The 19,734-nt window shown below is 36.3% G+C and overlaps 1 protein-coding gene across 9 annotated transcripts in view; it reads left to right on the top strand.

Moving 5' to 3' along the window:
• PPP2R3B (protein phosphatase 2 regulatory subunit B''beta) overlaps nucleotides 1–19,734 on the top strand; it is a 177,121-nt gene that overhangs the window by 27,665 nt on the left and 129,722 nt on the right. For all 9 annotated transcript variants that reach the window (XR_008914075.1, XM_056807783.1, XM_007501033.3 and 6 more), the window contains exons 2-4: nucleotides 13,949–14,134; nucleotides 17,372–17,475; nucleotides 17,810–17,912. Coding sequence is in view for 8 of the 9 variants with exons in the window: in XM_056807783.1 (XP_056663761.1) it covers nucleotides 13,949–14,134; nucleotides 17,372–17,475; nucleotides 17,810–17,912 (393 nt within the window). In the remaining variant the exon portion in view is untranslated. The remainder of the gene's footprint in view (nucleotides 1–13,948; nucleotides 14,135–17,371; nucleotides 17,476–17,809; nucleotides 17,913–19,734) is intronic.

Raw genomic sequence — 19,734 nt, 5'->3', positions numbered from 1 at the left:
TGAGAAGCTTATAGGAAAAGCAATTGCCCTCAAGACCATTACATAGGAGAACTCTAACAACAAAAAGGAATCTCTTCTACACATCTTAGACAGTATGTAGTTGTATGACATTAGATAAAAGTTCTCATGTATCATGAAGACTTCAAGTTCACTCATCCTATTGCCTTGGAGTTTTGGGCATGTATTATAAAATTTAACCCTATTATCACATTCATAACTATTTCTTTAGTCTAGGTCTATATTCTCTATTATTACTCTTCTATGTTTAACTCTATCCCTTGATTATTGATGAAATTACAGAAAGAACCATTTTTTTTAGCATGGTTAACTTTTTTTTTGTTTCTACCTTCAACATTTTTAACTTGCAATGGACATAGTATCTGATTGAATCTGTGCTTTTTTTGGTTATATTTTTAGGGTGTATCATCAGAATCAAAGTAAAGTTTTTTCTAACTAGCCCTTCTTCTTATCCACCCCTTTTTTTCTCTTCACTTTGCTATATGTATATCATGTCACCTTTATAGATGTTACAAAAATTTCTTCCCTCTAATCTTGCAATTTATTCCATTACCATCGTCTTCCAAATGGCTGAGAATCAGTGATCTCTTCCATCTTTTTTTTTTAAACCCTTACCTTTCATCTTGGAGACAATACTCTGTATTGGCTCCAAGGCAGAAGAGTGGTAAGGGCTAGGCAATGGGGGTCAGGTGACTTGCCCAGGGTCACACTGAGCCACCCAGCTGCCCCCTCTCTTCTATCTTTAACATTCTATGATTCTGCCAGGCATGGTGGTGAAAATCTGTAAATCCTTCAATTTGAGGAGTCTTAGTCCTCTGAATAACTTGAGTTTGGAAGTTCTGAGCTGCAGTAGAACTTAAAGCAGATGGGGTGTCCAGCACTGAGCTTCCAGGAACAAAAGGTCTGCCAAAGGATAGGCAAACTGATAAGCATTGAGGTTGGACTTGTTGAACAAATTATACCTCCCATTTTCCCCCTAACTCCAGTATCATTCTGATTAATTGTTTATGTCTTTCCTGGTTCTTGAATGTTTTCTAATGTGCTTCAAACTGTAATACTAATAAAAGGAAATAAGATTGTTTCAAGACGATTGAAAGACTTAGCAGAAAGACCTTGATGTGGCTAATCCTTCAATTTGGCAAATACCTATTAAGCATCTACTATGTACAGAAGCTTTATGTATGCTATCCATGAAGATACAGATATGAAATGATAGAGTTCTCGGCCCCAAGGGGGTTCAAAATCTAATAGATAATCATCCTTTCTGCATATAATTGAGCTGACTATATGCTGCTGACTCAAAATTTTTTAAACTAGTTCCTCATAAAAGAAATTGAGATTAATTTGAATTCATAAATATAATTCAATTATAAAGTAAAATTAAAATTAACAAAGCATTTTAAAATTGTATTTTTCAGTATGTATATTCTGTCTGATTGAATTTTATGACCATCACTTGATTTGCCAACTACCTTCTCTTTTAAATGAAGTTCTAACAACTCCTAAATCACCAAGGTATTTTTGGGAAGCTTACAAATTAATACATAGAAGAAGAATCTAATAGTGGAGAATAGATTATTCTCTCATTTCCCTAGAAACTATTGCCTTGAATACAGATACTCAGGGAACCCAGTGGTGGCATTTTAGACTTGTTCTTCTAAAAGTATTAAAAAATTGGGATACTTCTTTTGAAGAATGAAAAACACTAAAACATTAAAATTTCTCTTTTTAAAAATTTTTATTTTTTAAACCCTTACCTTCCATCTTGGAATCAATACTGCGTATTGGTTCCAAGGCAGAAGAGTGGTAAGGGCTAGGCAATGGGGGTTAAGTGACTTGCCCAGGGTCACACATCTGAGAAGTGTCTGAGGCCAGAATTGAACCTAGGGCCTCCCATCTCTAGGCCTGGCTCTCAATCCACTGAGATACCCAGCTGTTCCATAAAATTTCTTTTTTAAAGAAAGGAGAAACAAGATTATTCCAAAGGCCAACTTTGACTAGCACCTGTGTACTCTCGGATTTTAGAGGATATTAATTTTTACATTCTACAAAACCTGAAGAAAAGATTTGACAAAAGGAGCTTACCCTAAATGACTTGTAAAACAAGCTCTTCCTCTTATTATACCCAAACATTTTGCATAAACATTTTAACTATATATTACAAACTTAGGGACTGCTGTAAGAGAGAGGAATATGCAAAAAGAAGAAATGGCAAAAGAGAGGAATTAGATCCAGTGAAGCAAGAAGCAGCTCATGTGGGGGAAGGGCAGAAAGGAAGTGACCCAGAATTCCAGGGAAAGAACAGAGGCCTAGGGAAACTCAGAAACTGCCACTTCAACTGGATTCCTTCAGCTGAGAGCCTGACAAGAAGGTCTCAAAGGCTGGAGGTTCCCCTTTGGACACCAGTGGCTTTCCTAGTGATCCCTGGAAGTTTTCTGCTTAACTCAGCTCAACATAGTAGATTGGACTTTGAGAAAAGCCATCTGATACTGAGGAAATTCTCTCCAAGGATTTTCTCCACCTCTCTCTCCCCAATTATCCTGAACTTTTGCCATAACCAGATTAGCTCAAGAATAGGGACAACCAGCAGCTGACCAGTAAAGGGGTCAAGGCTTAGAGCCTGGACCCCCAAGATTTGGGGGGTCAGTCTGCCAGTTTTTAGGGATTCCTGCCACTCACTTTCCTTATCCAACTTTCTTATTTCCCCTTCTCTGAGTGATTCTCCATTAAAGAGTTATTATAAAGATCAGGATTGCCTACTTTCTGACATCAAAGAAGGGGACTGAAGATTTAGGGAGAATCATATCTCTCCCCAAAGAGGAAGATAAGGTCAAGACTAGAGTTGGGGAGTTAACCAGATCTCAAAGGGAAAGTGGCAGTTGGGATATTGGGAGGATCCAGAGGCAGGAAAATCTATCCTGCCTCTCAACAACAGCTAATACCAAGAAGGGAGGCAGTGGGACATTTCTCTAAACCCTCTCCTCCAGTCCTTAACCTCCACCTCCCAAACCAAATCTCTGAGGAGATATTCTCTGTCCCTCAGGGAAACAAACTGAAGTTGTCTTCACCAAAGAGAAGAGAGGGGAAGATCAACCTCTTCTCCCCTCTCAGTCTCTCACCCCCTTCTCTCCCTCTCATTCAATTCACCAGGGTAGGGGGGAGTAACCTCCCATAAGGGCCCTATATTACACTGTGTAAAGATATCTAGTGGTACAAGTACCATTAGATATAGCATATAAATTTAAAATCTTTATTTTTAGATATGCTTTTTATTTTTTGGTGATTATGCAGTTTTGCATAGTGAGATGCATTTTGGGGAATTAATATGTCATATTATAGCAAACTGACAGTATAGTAAATTGTAAGAATTAAATTAATATTTATACCCAGATATATATTTTATAAAGTTTATTATGAAGGGTAGACAATCATAGTTTTAAATCTCATCATTCTTCTAAGTAACCTGACCAAGAGTTGCCTAGCCTACCAGTTTCTTCCTCTTTCCCTGATACCTGCCTTCTCTGTTCCCGCTTTCATTCAAAAAGCCCCAAAAGCCCCAGTCCATCACTGCCCCCTCACTTTATTGACATACAGCATGTACACAGATGCAAAACCTGGCGTAACTGTATTATGTGAGGAAGGTTGATGGACAAGTCAGGCTACTCAGTAGGGGGAGGGAATGAACTTCCTTGATATAGATAACTTATGTTAAAACAAATGTTTTCCTATAAGTAGAATAGGGTCAAGAGTTGTATTTCTTATAAAGGAAGGCCAGTGTAATTCTGATAAACAAGGAATTTTTTAAAATGCAATTTTAAATTCAATGTAAAATTTTAAAATTCAATCCCTTGATTTTAGCACTTTGAAAAAAATGCTGTTATTAGTCTATATATCCTAGTCATATACATTTGTTACCCTAATAACTACATCTTTATAGCACTTCAAAGTTTCCAAAGTGCTTTACATACATTGTTACATTTGAATCTCACAAAGAACTTTGTCAGTATTATTCTCCCCATTTTATTGCTAAGAGGCTCAGAGAGATTAGTGATTGCCCCCTGTTACAATGTGGAATATTTGAATCTAGGTTTTCAAGTATAACATTATATATAACATACCACTATTCTAGAGATTAAAGAGCTGTGGAAGCAGTTGAAACAGACCTATGAACACTTGAAAACATACAAAATGTACTTTCTACCTTATAGGAAGTTAATTTCTGACTTAGAAAGCAGATCAAATAGGAAGACACTTTTCTTGAATGGCAGACCTTAATGCAAGTTGTTCTTAGATCTCCATCTCCAGGGATTATCCTTGAACACAGGTGAACTTTGTGACCCACTTTAGATCAGATTGTTAGTGTGTACTTTCCATCTTTTGGAAAATAGTTTCCATTTCATAGTTTTGAGGGGTTCTTTGAAAAACTCAAGGAGACCTTTGATAATTCCCCTTCCCTGTCTACATACTTTATAGGCAATTACAAGCCAGAAAAATGACCATCTTATAAGGACAGTGGCATGTAGTATATTATGCCAGTTCTTTCTGAACTCAGAATCAGGACTTACCTTGAAATAACCTTGCCCTGAGGATCACTTTTTGGAGAGCTTAGCTGTACCCATCCATGAGGAATTAGCCTAGATGATGAGGCTGCTGCTTTGCCTCTAATTACCCAGTACTTCCTGTATTCATTGAGTCCTGCCTTTAGTCATATCCAAAGTAGTGAAGCATCATTTCAGCAGCATGCATTTCTTTTTCTTTTTTTTTCTAAAACCCTTTCTTTCTAAGAATCAATACTAAGTAGCAGTTCTAAGGCAGAAGAGTGGTAAGAGATAGGCAATTGATATTAAGTGATTTGCCCAGGAAGTATCTGAGGCCAGATTTGAGCCCAGGCCCTCCTATTCCCAGATTCCAGCTTTCTATCCACTGAGCCCCTTACCTGCCCCTTAGCCTACATTTGTGTGATCGGCATTATTCTAGAAGCCTCAGTTTCAACTCTTCAACAAAGGGTCACCTGGACCAGGGTACACAAGTGGATAGTGGTTCAAGGAAATTCCCCCTGGCCTGTAATGAGCATAAGTGACTGCAGAATGTATCAACATCATTACTGTAGCTATGTGATGTTGATATACCTGGTGTTATTCCTGTTTATATTCATCTCTTACACCAAGAGAACTACTCAGTACTGTAAAGGTTTGGCATTACTTAGTCACACTGACTAGATTTTTTAGACCTAGGACTAAGTCCTTCAGAAATTGGGAGAGTAGGGAGAGGAAGGAGCAAAACCTGGGATTTCTCATTCTCTCATATTGTCTGCCCTTCAGAGGGCTGTTACAGTATTTGTATTGTTCTTGCTATTTTCTTCCTTTAGTCCTGCATAGATGTGGCTTCTTGAATCTTGGAGAGTTGACCAGTAAGAACTTTAAAGACATTTAAGAAGTAGAAGGTTCTCCAAAAGATTTAAAAGTCATTACTACCAAGGGTCACAGTATAGTGGCCTTCCCCCATGCTAATTAGGCTAATCTTTCCTTAAAAGATATTGAAACTATCCTTAAGACTTGTTTATCTCAGGGACAAGATTTATGCTGTTGCCATCACTTTCTGGTTGTCTGAGTAAGACAGCCACCAGAAACCTCTAGATATGTCCTGATCACTTAAGTTGACTGACCACAATGGGCAAATTAGGCTGTTTGCTTGGCATAATTAATTCAGTACATATTCTTGTTGAGTATCTTTTTGTTCTAGCTGTATAGAGACTGGCCTTGCTTTTTCTTGCACAAGACATTCTATCTCCTGTTTCCATGCCTTTTCATTGGCTGTCCCCAGATGTTTTCCTTATCTCTCTTTTCTGACAATTCTGACTTCCTTCAAGACTCAGTTTAAATTCTACCTTCCATAGGACCCCCACAAAAACAAAACAGTATTCTTTATATAGCATGCATCCATATAATTACTTATATGTTATCTCGATTTAGAGACATCTTTTCCCCTGCCCCACAATGACTCCAGCATTTAACATGGTACCTCGAACATACTAAGCACTTAATGAATTCTTGTTAGCTGGCTGACTTGTTAGACTAGGAAATTGTAATGAAATTTACCAACTACTTGGACCCTGCTCAGAATACTGAATTGATAGTTTTAGAAGGAAGAGATTAAATAGGTTAGCAGCAACACTATATGAATTTACTGAAGGTAAAGGGAGTAATACAGTGGGAGAATCATTGCTTCTACAAAAAAACAAAAATAAAAACAAAAGCATTACTTCCTCTGCTGCTTTGTGGTTTTGCTGCTTTTTTATTTCCAGAGTCTCTCCTTGATTTGGTGTCTCCCAGAAATCTGATTCCAAAGTTCTTGAATCCATCACCTATCTATTGCAAAGCAGTGCTTTGTTGGGCAAGTAGGTGGTTCAGTGAATAGATTTCTGGGCCTGGAGTCAGGAAGATTCACTTTCCTGAGTTCAAATCTGGCTAGCTGTGTAAAGTGAGCTAAAGAAAGAAATGGAAAACTGCTCTGGTATCTTTGCCAAGAAAACCCCAAATGGCATCATGAAGAGTTAACATGACTGAAAAACTGAACAACAAACTTTGAGTGAGAGAGTATAAGCAATTGAAGGTAGGTTTCATGTATAAAGTGGTACTTGAATTTTATTTTAAAGGAAGTGAAGGTGCAGAGGTAGGCAATCTAGATAATGAAGATTAGAGTTGGGAGACAGGGTGGGAGATGTAACAGAGAGAAGGCTAGTTGGAATGAATTGTAGAGTGTAGGAAAGGGAATAATTTCCAACAAAGGTGGAAAAAAATAGAGTGAGTCAAGAGACAAGAATTTTTTGTATTGAAGTAACCTGAAAATAATTGTAAGCAAATGGAAAGGAGTCTGTGGGGAAGAATAGATGACAGGAGATGGTTTGAACAGACTTAGAGAGAATCGCTGCCTCTTGTGACTGGAGGAAAGTAGGGAAAAGAGTACTTGACTATGCTAGGAAGTCTTAAGAATTGCAGGAAAGAACTTGAAGAGATCCTTTTAGTAGCCTAAATCTTCTTAGTCATGTTAAAAAGTTGTCATCTACTGAAATGTGAGGGTCAGAGTTTCATTTTAGAAGAGTCATTGGTGGAAATAAGAAAATAAATCAACAAGAATAGAATGGAAGGCAACTAGGTGGCTCAGTGGATTGAAAGCAAGGTCTAGAGATACTAAATAGGTATGTCAGCAAGCCTCATTGCCTAGCCTTACTGTTCTTTCTTGGAACCAGTATATACATTACTGATTCTAAGATTGAAGCTAAGGGTTTAAAAAAAAGGGTAAAATAGAAGGATTATTGAGCACTAATGACAACAACAAAGAAACAGCTAAGAGGCTCAGTCACGAAGACCTGAACTCAAATCCAGCCTCATATTAGCTATTTTATCCTGGATAAGTCAATTCTTTTCTGTTTTCTCTCAAAAGTTAATGAGGATGGTAACAGGAAATTCCTCCCAGAGTTGTAAAAATTAAATGAGATTTGTAAGGGCCAGAATGTAAGGGGTGTTAATGAGAATTTTGAGAAGGGACAAAATGGATCTTCAGAAAAGCAAGAGGCTTGGAACTTTGGGAACTGCCAATCAACTGAGATGGAGTCACAGTTCCATGAAATCTTGAAGGGAGCAGGTAAGGAGCTTGAGCTGTGTTTTGAAACTCACTTCCCTTCTCTGACTTTTGGAAGGAAGGTGGAAAAATAAACTCTCTTTGGGACATTTCCTATTCAGGAGACTGAATGCTGAGAAGACTTTTGGGGTTTAGCTCAGAAGAAACCTGTCAGCCTCTTGCTGTCAACATTTTAGGGAAATTAACTTTGCTTTTGAAATTCAAATTTATATCTCACATCTTCAATCAACAGGGAAAATTTATAAAATTAGGGAACCCTATTTTCCTCTCACTCTCCTTATTTTCTATATTCCTATATTCCTCTCACTCATTTTCCTCTCACTTCTTCCCCTCTCCTTATTTCTTCTACCTAAAAGAATAAAATACCTCTTAGTTAAAGATTTGATCATGGTTTTTAGTTATTAGGGGAAATCTTTAAGCTTAGTGTTCAACACTGCAAGACCATTGAGAAGGGAACAGGAAGTAAAAGTAAAGGGAGGGGCTCAAGAGCCAGTCATCCCCTTAGCTTATTTCCTGGTGTTAAGGCTCCAACTCTTCCCTACTACCATAATTCTCCTAATACTGGTATTTATTACGGGTGTTAATATAAAAGGTTGGACTCGATTATTTAAGAATAGGGTCAGGAATTTAATCAATTCCAAAATGATTTTTTAGCAATTTATTTATAAAATAGAGGGAAAGTGTAGAAGTAGAGAAATGAGAAAGAGGGCAGAGTAAGAAATCTAGCTTAACAAACTAGACTATTTTGCTCTTACCCCTGGCTCAACCTAGACAGGGCTAATTAATCCTAATTTAGCAGGTAGGGAATCAGTGGAAGATCATGGAGTAAAAAGATTCCAGATTAGTAGTTAATAAAACATGAAAGTCACAGACCACAGGGTCAAGCTTGGATGTGGATATAAGTATATCCAGATTAAACTTTATAGACTGTGAAGCTACTGAATAGCCTTCGAGGTTATGAAAACACCAAGGTTGTTTTTTAAACCCTTACCTTCTGATCAATACTGTAGATAGGTTCCAAGGCAGAAGAGTGGTAAGAGCTAGGCAATGGGGGTTAAGTGATTTGCCCAAAGTCATATAGTTAGGAAATGTCTGAGGACAGATTTGAACCCAGAACCTCCCATCTCTGGGCCTGGATCTCAATGCACATGTAGCTGCCCCCAAAACACTGAGAGAATGATGATGTCACTAACAGAAATAGGGAAATCTAAAAAATGATTTGGGTAATAGAAGAAATGTTGAGTTTGGTTTTAGGCATGTTGTATTTTGACATGATGGATAGGATAGCAATGTGAAATTATCCAGTAGACAGAACTTGAAGGATTTAATTCAACATAAGGATCTAGGGCATAGATGTAGAATTGGAGGACACATTCATTCCATGGAGATTGTTGAAGTCTTGGAAGTGATAATATCTGTGAAGGAGAGGATAGAGAATAAGAAGACTGAGAAGTGAGACTTAAGTTGCACCCATATTCTAGGAGTTGAAAAAAGAGGTGGAAGTAGATAGTAAGTTATCTGAAAGATATTAAAAGATAGTATAATGTAACAAACCAAGAGAAGATGGAATTTCAACAAAGGAGATAAATGTTTGGAAAATCAAAGAAAATAAAGATGAGAGACCTTTGTATTTGACAATTTGACCTTTAGAACAAGAAAGGAAAAAGAAAATAGTCATTTATTAAGTGTCCACTGAGCTAAGCACTTTAGAAATATTTTGTTTGATTCTTACTGTTATAAGAATCAACTGTTGTAAGGTGCTGTTATTACTCCCATTTTATACTTGAAGAAACTGAGGAGAACCAAAATTAAGTTACTTGCCCATAGGTAAGAAGTTACTGAAGCTGGATTTGAATTCAAGTCTCCCTCACTCCAGGTCCAGTGCTATAGCTACTATACCAATACACCAAATCGCCATTGTGGCAATGAAGAAGTGACTTTAGAAGGAAAAATTGTTGGAGTGGTGTGGGTTGCATAGTAGGCATAGAAGTTAGAGATGAGCTATATGGTAAAGAAAATAGAAATACGAACTACCCTGGAGAAGGTTAGAATAGAAGGTAAGAGAGAAGTTTAGATAGATACTGTGTAAAGAATACTAGATTTGGAATCAGAGCCCTTTAATTATTAGTATTCCTGATCTGCCCCTAATTTATTGATGCAAATTTTATTAACTTCCCTGGGTCTTAATTTTCTCATTTATAAATGCAAAATTTGTACGACATGGCTTCTTTTTTTAAAACCTTTAGCTTCCATCTTAAAATAAATCCTGTATATTGTTCTAAGGCAAAAGAGCAGTAAGGGATAGGCAATGGGAGTTAAATGACTTAACCAGGATCACACCACTAGGAAGTATCTGGGGCCAGATTTGAACCTGGGACCTCCCATCTCCAGGCCTGACTTTCTGTCCTTGAGCCCCCTAGCTGCCCCCTGTGTGATTTCGGAAGTTTTTTCCATATCAAAATCTAAGGTCCTATGAAAGAAAAAGGGGGGTGGGATAGCTTGAGGAAGATATAAAGAGTAAGAAGGGGAATTTTTTTTCTTTTTTAAGATAGAGTAGTTTGAGATGGTGGAAATAAGTCATTAGAAAGGGAGATATTGAAGATGCAAGAGAAAGAGAAGACAGTTACTACTGGAGGGAATGAGAGTGGATAGAATCCTTACTTATCTTGTAAGGAATTCATCTCAGACAGAGCAATAGGTTAAAAAATGTTGAAATGGTAGGTAGGTATATAGATAGGCCTTTGGATTTGACAGGGGATCATGGGGAAGAGGAAGGAAAAGGAATAAGCATTTAAGTGCCTTCCATGTGTTAGGTGCTGATCCTTACAACAACAACCCTTGACATTTCATAAATACATTTTAAGGAATGGAGATAAGAATGCTCAGGAAGGTTCTTCACTCTTCACAAAATGGAAAATAAAACCATCTCTTGAGAATTGAGTGTGGTACTATGAAATGATTAAGGGAAAGGAGAGTTTGGGGGAGCATTGCAAAATAGTATCAGCTCACATTGATCTTTCTCTAGTTTGATATCCTTTAGTGTTTGTTGACTATATCGTTTACTTTAGCACATAATCACTGTAGGGCACCTTCACTGTCATTAATTAATGTTGTGAGTCTTGAATGTAGAGATTATATCTTATCCTTAGTTTTTATACCCCACAGCACCTCGCATGGAGCTAGCCTATTGTAGTTATTGGATTAATATTTGGGATTCATTTGAGTAACATGCCTATATATGGCTCTGTTAGCTCTCAAAATTGGTAGTATTGAATAGGTAAGTTGAAAATTTCTATAAAGGAAAATACTTAGAAATTAATTGTTAATATTAAAATTCTCTGGAGACTGTATCCTAATTTGCATGTATATACATATACATATATATTTATATTTATTAAATAATAAAAAGCGAGCCAGAGAAGGAAAAGGCACCAGCCACATGTGACCAACTGTTCTCTTCACAAGCCTCCATCCAGTTGTGCCAGTTTCACAACCAGACCTCAGGTATGAGATCTCTCTCCTGGTCAGCCCCAAGCCTCAGGCTCCCCATGACTTTGCTCACCCATACTTACACTAGTTGCCTTCTCCTAAATCAACTGTGCGGAATCCATGGGCACACTAGCACTCTCCTAGTTACCTCTTTTCTCTGTAGTTCTGAGGGAAAAAAAAAAAGCCCTACTTCCTTTCCCTAGTCCAATGTATGCTCCTTGTGACTATCCCTTTTTCTGAGCCCCTCTGATTTGGTTGACTCCAGCTTCAGTCTAGATGACAGCAGGTTTTCCAGATGCCAGGAGTCACCACATGATCCTTAGAATAGCCACACAGCACTGGTGTCCCAGCATTATAGGGAGGACTCCATCCATTTCCTCAGAGAGATTCAGTGGTTCACAAGTAAGATGCTTTGCTTTAAAATTCAAAGTTGCCTTGCGCTGGTGTTAAATTTTCACAATCTCTTCTCTGATTCATTGGAGATATATTTTAATCTCTCCAATGAATCATTTTATATATAATATCTAAAATTTCAGGATTGTCTCACCAGGATATGTAAGGGCCCAGAAGAATTCAGACTCCAACTGTGGTTGCCAGAAATGTTAAGATTAAAATTCTCTTGAGATTCTGTCTTAATTTATAATTATTTGTTAAATAACTTTAAAAGTAGATCAGAGAAAGAAAATGATTTTAGCCATGTGTGGCTGGCAGTTCCTTTATCAAGCCTCCTCCAAACCCACATACACCTTCTTACTCTCAATTCTAAATCAAGAAGATGACCTCTTTTTCTCTCTCCACTCCAGTATATGTTCCTTGTGATGGAGGACTTTAACTTTACTCTGGGAAACAGACAGGTTTTCCAGACTCCTGGGAGTCAGAAGGGTTGAGAGAAGTGTCTTCCAGATGTCAGGAATCTGCTAGCATGGCCTTTAAGATGTCAGCAGAGTACACAAGCTCACACTATCTTTCCTTTATCCCACTATCTTAAGTAGTTTGTTGACAGAGAAGCAAGAGCTTTTTTGTTCTTTTTTTTAAAATAATCTCTTATTTGATCATTTCCAAGAATTATTCATTAGAGACAAAGATCATTTTCTTTTCCTCCCCCCCCACCCCCATAGCAGACATTCCACTGGGTTTCACATGTGTTCTTGATTCGAACCCATTTCCATGTTGTTGGTGTTTGCACTAGAGTGTTCATTTAGAGTCTCTCCTCAGCCATTCCCCAATTGAAGGGCAGCCCCTCATTTTCCAATTTTTGGCCACCACAAAGAGTGCAGCTATGAATATTCTTGTACAAGTCTTTTTCCTTATTATCTCTTTGGGGTACAAACCCAGCAGTGCTATGGCTGGATCAAAGGGCAGACAGTCTTTTATCGCCCTTTGGGCATAGTTCCAAATTGCCCTCCAGAATGGTTGGATTAATTCACAACTCCACCAGCAATGAATTAGTGTCCCTACTTTTCTGCATCCCCTCCAGCATTCATTACTTTCTTATTTTTTTTTTACTTTTTAAACATTATTTTATTTGGTTATTTACAAACATTATTCATTGGAAACAATGATCATTATCTTTTCCTCCCCTCACCCCCCTCTCACCACTTCTTCCATAGCCGGGCACACAATTCCACTGGGTTTCACATGTGTTCTTGGTTCGAATCCATTTCCATGTTGTTGGTATTTGCACTAGAGTGTTCATTTAGAGTCTCTCCTCAGTCATTTCCTCTCAGCCCCTATAGTCAAGTAGTTGCTTTTCATCGGTGTTTTTACTCCCACAGTTTATCCTCTGCTTGTGGAGAGTGTTTTTTAGATCCCTGCAGATTGTTCAGAGACATTGCATTGTCCCTAGTGGAGGAGTCCATTACCTTTGATTGTACCACAATGTATCAGTCTCTGTGTACAATGTTTTCCTGGTTCTGCTCCTTTCGCTCTGCATCACTTCCTGGAGGTTGTTCCAGTCTCTGTGGAATTCCTCCACTTTATTATTCCTTTTAGCACAATAGTATTCCAGCACCAACATATACCACAATTTGTTCAGCCATTCCCCAATTGAAGGGCATCCCCTCATTTTCCAATTTTGGCCACCACAAAGAGTGCAGCTATGAATATTCTTGTACAAGTCTTTTTCCTTATTATCTCTTTGGGGTACAAACCCAGCAGTGCTATAGCTGGATCAAAGGGCAGACAGTCTTTTATCGCCCTTTGGGCATAGTTCCAAATTGCCCTCCAGAATGGTTGGATCAATTCACAACTCCACCAGCAATGCATTAATGTCCAGACTTTGCCACATCCCCTCCAGCATTCATTACTTTCCATAGCTGTCATGTTAGCCAATCTGCTAGGTGTGAGGTGATACCTCAGAGTTGTTTTGATTTGCATCCCTCTGATTATAAGAGATGTAGAGCACTTTTTCATGTGCTTATTAATAGTTTTGATTTCTTTGGCTGAGAACTGCCTGTTCATGTCCCTTAGCTTTTTTGTTCTTAATTCAAAGAGTAGGGTAAATCAAAACTTCATTTAATCAGAGAGTGGGGTATTACAAACTTAGTATCAAAACTCTTCTTCCCTTTTTAAAATCCGAAGTTCAACTTATGGTACCAAGAAAAAGGATGTGGATTATGTTAATTTTTCACATAATTAATTGCTTTTAAGAGAAATTTTATGTCTAAAGGTAGATGAATCAAGCCATTACTTTTAAATGGGTTTGGTAAATTCATTAGCAGCTTTATTATATTTTTGTGCTATGAAAGATATTTCATTAAATTTGGGGCATTCTCAGCATGTTGAATGTTTTGCTTCTTAGGTTCAAACAAAGAAAGAGGAACCTCTACCATCAGCAGTTAGCCAGAGCATTCCAACATTTTATTTTCCTAGAGGATGTCCAAAAGAAAAAGTGAATATAGATGCTGTAATTACCAAGATAGAGAAGACTTTTTCTCAGTTTCCAAATGAGAGAGCAACTTTAGAAGACATGGGTAAAGTTGCAAAGGTAAGATTCTGTAACTATGTAAAATATTTATTATAATTTCACCATTGGTTGTTTTTTCTCTGCTAATATCTAATACCCAGTGAGTATTTAGATAATAATAAAAGTTAGATTTATAATTCTAAATAATGTATAATTTAAAAAATTCATATAAGTAGGAATTTTAATTTATTCTAGAAAAATTTGTTAAGGCCTTGTTATGTCTAATGTAAAGATTAATGTGACAGTACTGTAGATTAGTGTGAGAAAACATTTTCATTTGTGTTCAGTGCTAAAGTAAAAAGTGACTTTAGGAAAGGTCTGTTAAAAATATAACATTATTGGGGGCAGCTGTGTAGCTCAGTGGATTGAGAGCCAGACCTAGAGATGGGAGGTCCTAGGTTCAAATCTGGCCTCAGACACTTCCCAGCTGTGTGACCCTGGGCAAGTCACTTGACCCCCATTGCCTAGCCCTTACCACTCTTCTGCCTTGGAGCCAATACATGGTATTGACTCCAAGACTGAAGGTAAGGGTTTTTTTAAAAAAAAAAAAAAGAAAAATATAACATTATTATGTGGGGTGGCATGCCCATAGGAAAATGGTGGTGGTAAGATTTTTTCATACCACAAGATTTTTTTTCTAAAGGTATTTTCTTCTTGGAGTGAAGGAAAAAAAATGTTTCCCCCAGTATTCTTATGGTGTAAGTTGTTGTGCAACTTTTTACTTATATTAAACATCACTTTTTGATGACTAAACTTACATTTTTCTTTTAGGAACAATAGAAACAGCAGTTCAAGTATTCCTAATAACAAGTTGTTGACTGACTAGACATCTAGTGGGTCCTGGACTCTGAGCAAGAGTATTTATATATTAAATAAATACAATGGGAAAAAATACTAATACTTCAAAGTCATCCCAACATAGTATAGAACGCATATCTCATTGGTTTACAAGGAAGATAAAGTTGGTGAGAAACATAAGAATTTGACATGTTATTCAATAGATCAACATCTATGCTTAATAAATTTTTAAATTTTGCGCATAAACATTTGTGAGTGAGAAAATTGAAATATTTTTTTTACTTTTGATATAATATTTTGAAAGACTAATCAAACATCCTAGCACCTTCATGGCATCATAGAATTATTTCCATACATCATGAAGTGCCTGAACTGATCATCAGGGAATCATATGAAACCTAGATAAATGCCATTTCATTATCTTGAAATTCCTCTAGTCCACATCTGTAGACTTTGGAGTTCTCCCTGGACATATCTGTAGATATATCTATTATGTAATTACTATGAATAAGACATGTGGGAACTGTTATCCTAAGATGCATTTAAAATGATTCACTCTGTTTAGGACCTGTGAAAATGGGTTAGGTGTAGATTATCCTGGGGTTGCAGAGTAGTTTATATGCTCAAAAAGTCTAGAAAGTGAGGGTGGATGCAAAAGTAGTCTAGTTTCCTGATTCTTTTTCTAAGCTCAGCACTTTGTACTTCTATGCACTTATTACATTTTAATTTGTTTTATTTATCTATGTACATATGATATCCTCTCCAGATTGTAAACTCACTGGTACGAGGTACCTACTAATTTTTTGTTGAATGAAATAGAGGCAGTAAAGCCAAACTTGCAACTACTTTTCCTTCAGAATGTTCTTAGGCTGAGAAGACATAGTCTAGGAAACAGAGTAAAACTGCTTGATTTTTGTTACATCTCTTACTAACCCAACATCATATAGTTATTTTTTTAATTTATCATGCCATGTCATATCATATATCTCCTTCCAAAAATCCTCCATAGAAGATCTGCCTGTACATTGGGTCTTCTGTACTTAAAAAATATATTTCATAGATATACATGCAACATTATGATGCAATAAAAAGAATTTAGTAGTGCTGAGGAACTGAATTTGAAAAGTAATTCTATTACTATCTATTTGACCTTGTTCACATCTTTTAACTAATCTGGGATTGAGATTTTTCCGTAATAATTAAGAGATCATACTAGATGACCTTTAAGGTTCTTTCAGTTATTTCTTCTTTGTTCTCATCAGGATCTCCATTCCCTCTTCCTCAGTATTTTACTAGGCCAATACTCCTACACTGGCTGCACCTTCCTTCCTTCTGTCTTGACCTTGTTGCTGACCAGTACAATTCTACACTGTCCTCTTCTCTAATCCCTTGACCACCTTGTGCTGACACTAGTTAAGCTTTGTCAAACCCCAGTATTAGATTGTCTCTTTATAAACTACTTAAGTGTGCTGGAGAAAGCCATGAGATCATGGTGATTGGGACAACCACAGATATATTATCTGATCTAACCTTTCCCTTATTGCAGTAATATAATCATTCTACTCCTATCAAGTTGAAATCCCATTCTCTATAGTGAGTATTCCAAACCCCATCTATCTTCAAGTGTCTTTTGATTCCCCTTACCCTGTCTTCTCTTCTGAGGACCTGCCCTAATGCTTCATTGAAAAATTGAGGCAATTTGCCCAGAGTTCCTTTATCTTTTATCTTCCATCACCCAAACATCTTCCCCAATTGTTTCTTCTTCTACTCTGGTATCAGATGAATATGCAAATGGTCTTCCTTTTTGTCAAGACCAGCCCCTCTATATATAGCCTTGACCTGACTCCCCGCCCCCTTATTTTCTTCTTCAAATTATTCTCCCTCCATTCCCTCAATCATTTCTACTTTCATTAATCTTCAGTTTATCCATATCTACTGGTTCCTTCCCTATTGCCTATAAACAGGCCCATATTTCATTCATCTTTAAGAAATTAACTTGATTTGAACTTCCTCACTAAGTAGCATCCTTTGTCTCTCCTCTCTTTTTGGCTAAACTTCCAGAGAAAGTCATCTACAATAGATACTTCCATTTCTTTTCTTATTCTTTTCTGCAAACTTCTTTCCATTTCCTTTTGAATTTTGTTCATCCTTCATGACTATGGCATACAGTTTTGGTGAGCACATCTCCCTTTTTATACCTTAACATTTTATAATTGGAAAACAATTTAACAAATTATCTCTAAAGTTTAAACTGCCAAGGAATATTGTATGGTCTATTGTAAATACCTTGCTGGAAGAGAGCTTTTGAGTCCATGACCTTTAATATTAGGTGCAGAGATGCATGTGGTTTGTTTTACCTTACCTTCAGGCTATTTGCCATTGTATTTAAATTGAAATGAATAAATTTGGTAACATCTGTTTGCCTAAAATTTCAGTTATATTCCCATATTTTTATTATAGGCCTGTGGATGTCCACTCTACTGGAAAGGGCCATTGTTTTATGGTGCTGGGGGAGAGCGAACTGGATACGTGTCTGTTCATAAATTTATTGCAATGTGGAGAAAGTAAGTAGTTATTTTTGTTGGCAGAGAATGACAGGCTGTTTCATTAGAAGAGAAACTTAGTGATATATTCAGGGTAAAATTGGCTTTCACAACAGAATTATTTGAATATAGTGTTTACAGTGTAAACATAATACATCTTCATCTAAACAGAAGACAATAGCTAACGTAGGGGTATCTTTTAACAGGTCATTACTGTTTATTTGATGTTCCTATTAACTAAACATGTTGTATATATTCTATCTAGAACTATATAGGTCCTTTGTTTATATTATGTTTATAAAAAGACAGGAATTAAATTCTAGATTTGATCCTTTTGATACTCTGTTTATTTTAGAATCCTGCAGAATTGCCATGATGATGCTGCAAAGTTCATTCATCTTTTAATGAATCCTGGGTGCAACTATTTGGTGCAAGAAGACTTCATTCCATTTTTACAAGTAAATTACATGAACATTTAAATTTTATGATTTCATTTGGGATTGACATTCATTACTGAATTTTATAGGGATTTACTTAAAATAATTCTAGATGTTAACAAAAGTCATACAATTATCTTAATAGATGCAGAGAAAGCTTTTGACAAAGTACAGCATTCATTCCTATTTAAAACACTAAAAAGTATAGAAATAGATGGAGCTTTCCTTAAAATGATAACTAGTATCCATCTAAAACCCTCCACAAGCATTATTTGTAAACTAAAAGCCCTCCCACTAAGATCAGGGGAAGCAAGAATACCCATTATCATTACTAGTATTCAATATTGTACAAGAAATATTAGCTATAACAATACGGAGAAAAAGAAATAGAAGGAATTCGAATAGGCAATGAGAAAACAAAACTTTGTAGACAATATTATTGCATACTTAGAGATTCAATTAAAAAACTGATTGAAACAATTAACTATATTAGCAGAATAGCAGGATAGAAAAATAAAACCAAACAATTCGTTAGTTCTTTATAGTACCAACCAAGTCCAGCAGGAAAGAGAGAAAAATTCCATTTAAAACAATTTCAGAAATATAAAAATCAGTATGTGGGAGCCTTCTTGCCAAGAATATCAAATATCATCTATTACAAAACCCAGGAATTGTATGAACATAATTATAAAATGCTTTTCACACAAATAAATATAGATTTAAAAAGTTCTAAGTAGTTATTTGTAAAATTTTGCTGACTTTTTGGGATACTTTAATTGTTTTAAAAGTCAAGATTATAGATAATTTGAATTAATAGTCATTTGAATTTAAGGTAAAAATGGAGATGACAAAAATATGAAAATGGCTTACAAAACAATTATTGTGGCATTTTAGTCAATTAATTTTTTCATAATGATATAACAGTATGACTCACTTTATGAATGTCATTTTGAGTTCCAGTTTATTATTTTTAAAGTTTTATATGCACTGATCCTTTTGCCTGCTATAAAATTATTTACATTCAGGAGGCAGTGTATTTGTTACTTATTTTTAGGTATCTCAAGACTCTTGTACATTATAATAAGCAAATTAAATATAAGTGTAATTTGGAGAGTCTTGCATCCCTTTTCTCTTTTTGCACAAAACATCTCATATGCCTATTCTTATACTATTATTATCTTTTTAAGATATGAACTTGTTTTCATCACTAGTAGGTAGGTCATTTGGTGACAGATGGACATGGCAACCCATTAAACAAACACAAACAAAATTAGCCTTCAGCATGTAACTTCCTTCCACTTCTACTCTGACAATGGCAGAATGGCAGAGAAGAAGAAAGAATGCCAGGAATTACAACATTTTTAGATTACTTATAAATGTTAACCTCCCTACTGGTCCTCTAAAATTGAGATAGTTATCCATTGTGACCAGCGAGTGAACACACTCTTGAAGGAACTGAATTATATCAATTGTGAAAATCTTGCTATAAATAAAACTATGGACAGATGGCTTTTAGGTTATTTTTAGCTTGGCAGACATTTTGGCAGAGTTGATTCTTTTATGTGTCCAAAGAAAAGAGGAAACAAAATTTTATAGGCAGTTGGTCAACCTTTATTTCAGTGTTCATGAGAAGTATTCTAAAAAGACTAGTCATAAAATAAGCATTTATTTAGAGTTTTCTATGTATTGGATACTGTACCAAGCATCGCAGATGCAAAGAAAACCAAAAACATGGTCCCTGCCCTCAAGAAGCTCACAATATTGTGGGAGATGCCTTTTAAATAACTATATGCATACAAGATATGTATACGATGAGTGGAAGGTAATCGCAAAAGGAAGGAAC

Source organism: Monodelphis domestica, chromosome 8, assembly GCF_027887165.1.
Source record: "Monodelphis domestica isolate mMonDom1 chromosome 8, mMonDom1.pri, whole genome shotgun sequence".
In the NCBI taxonomy this organism is placed as follows: Eukaryota; Metazoa; Chordata; class Mammalia; order Didelphimorphia; family Didelphidae; genus Monodelphis; species Monodelphis domestica.
Note: the sequence above shows the minus strand (reverse complement) of the source record. Positions and strands in the feature narration are given on the sequence as shown.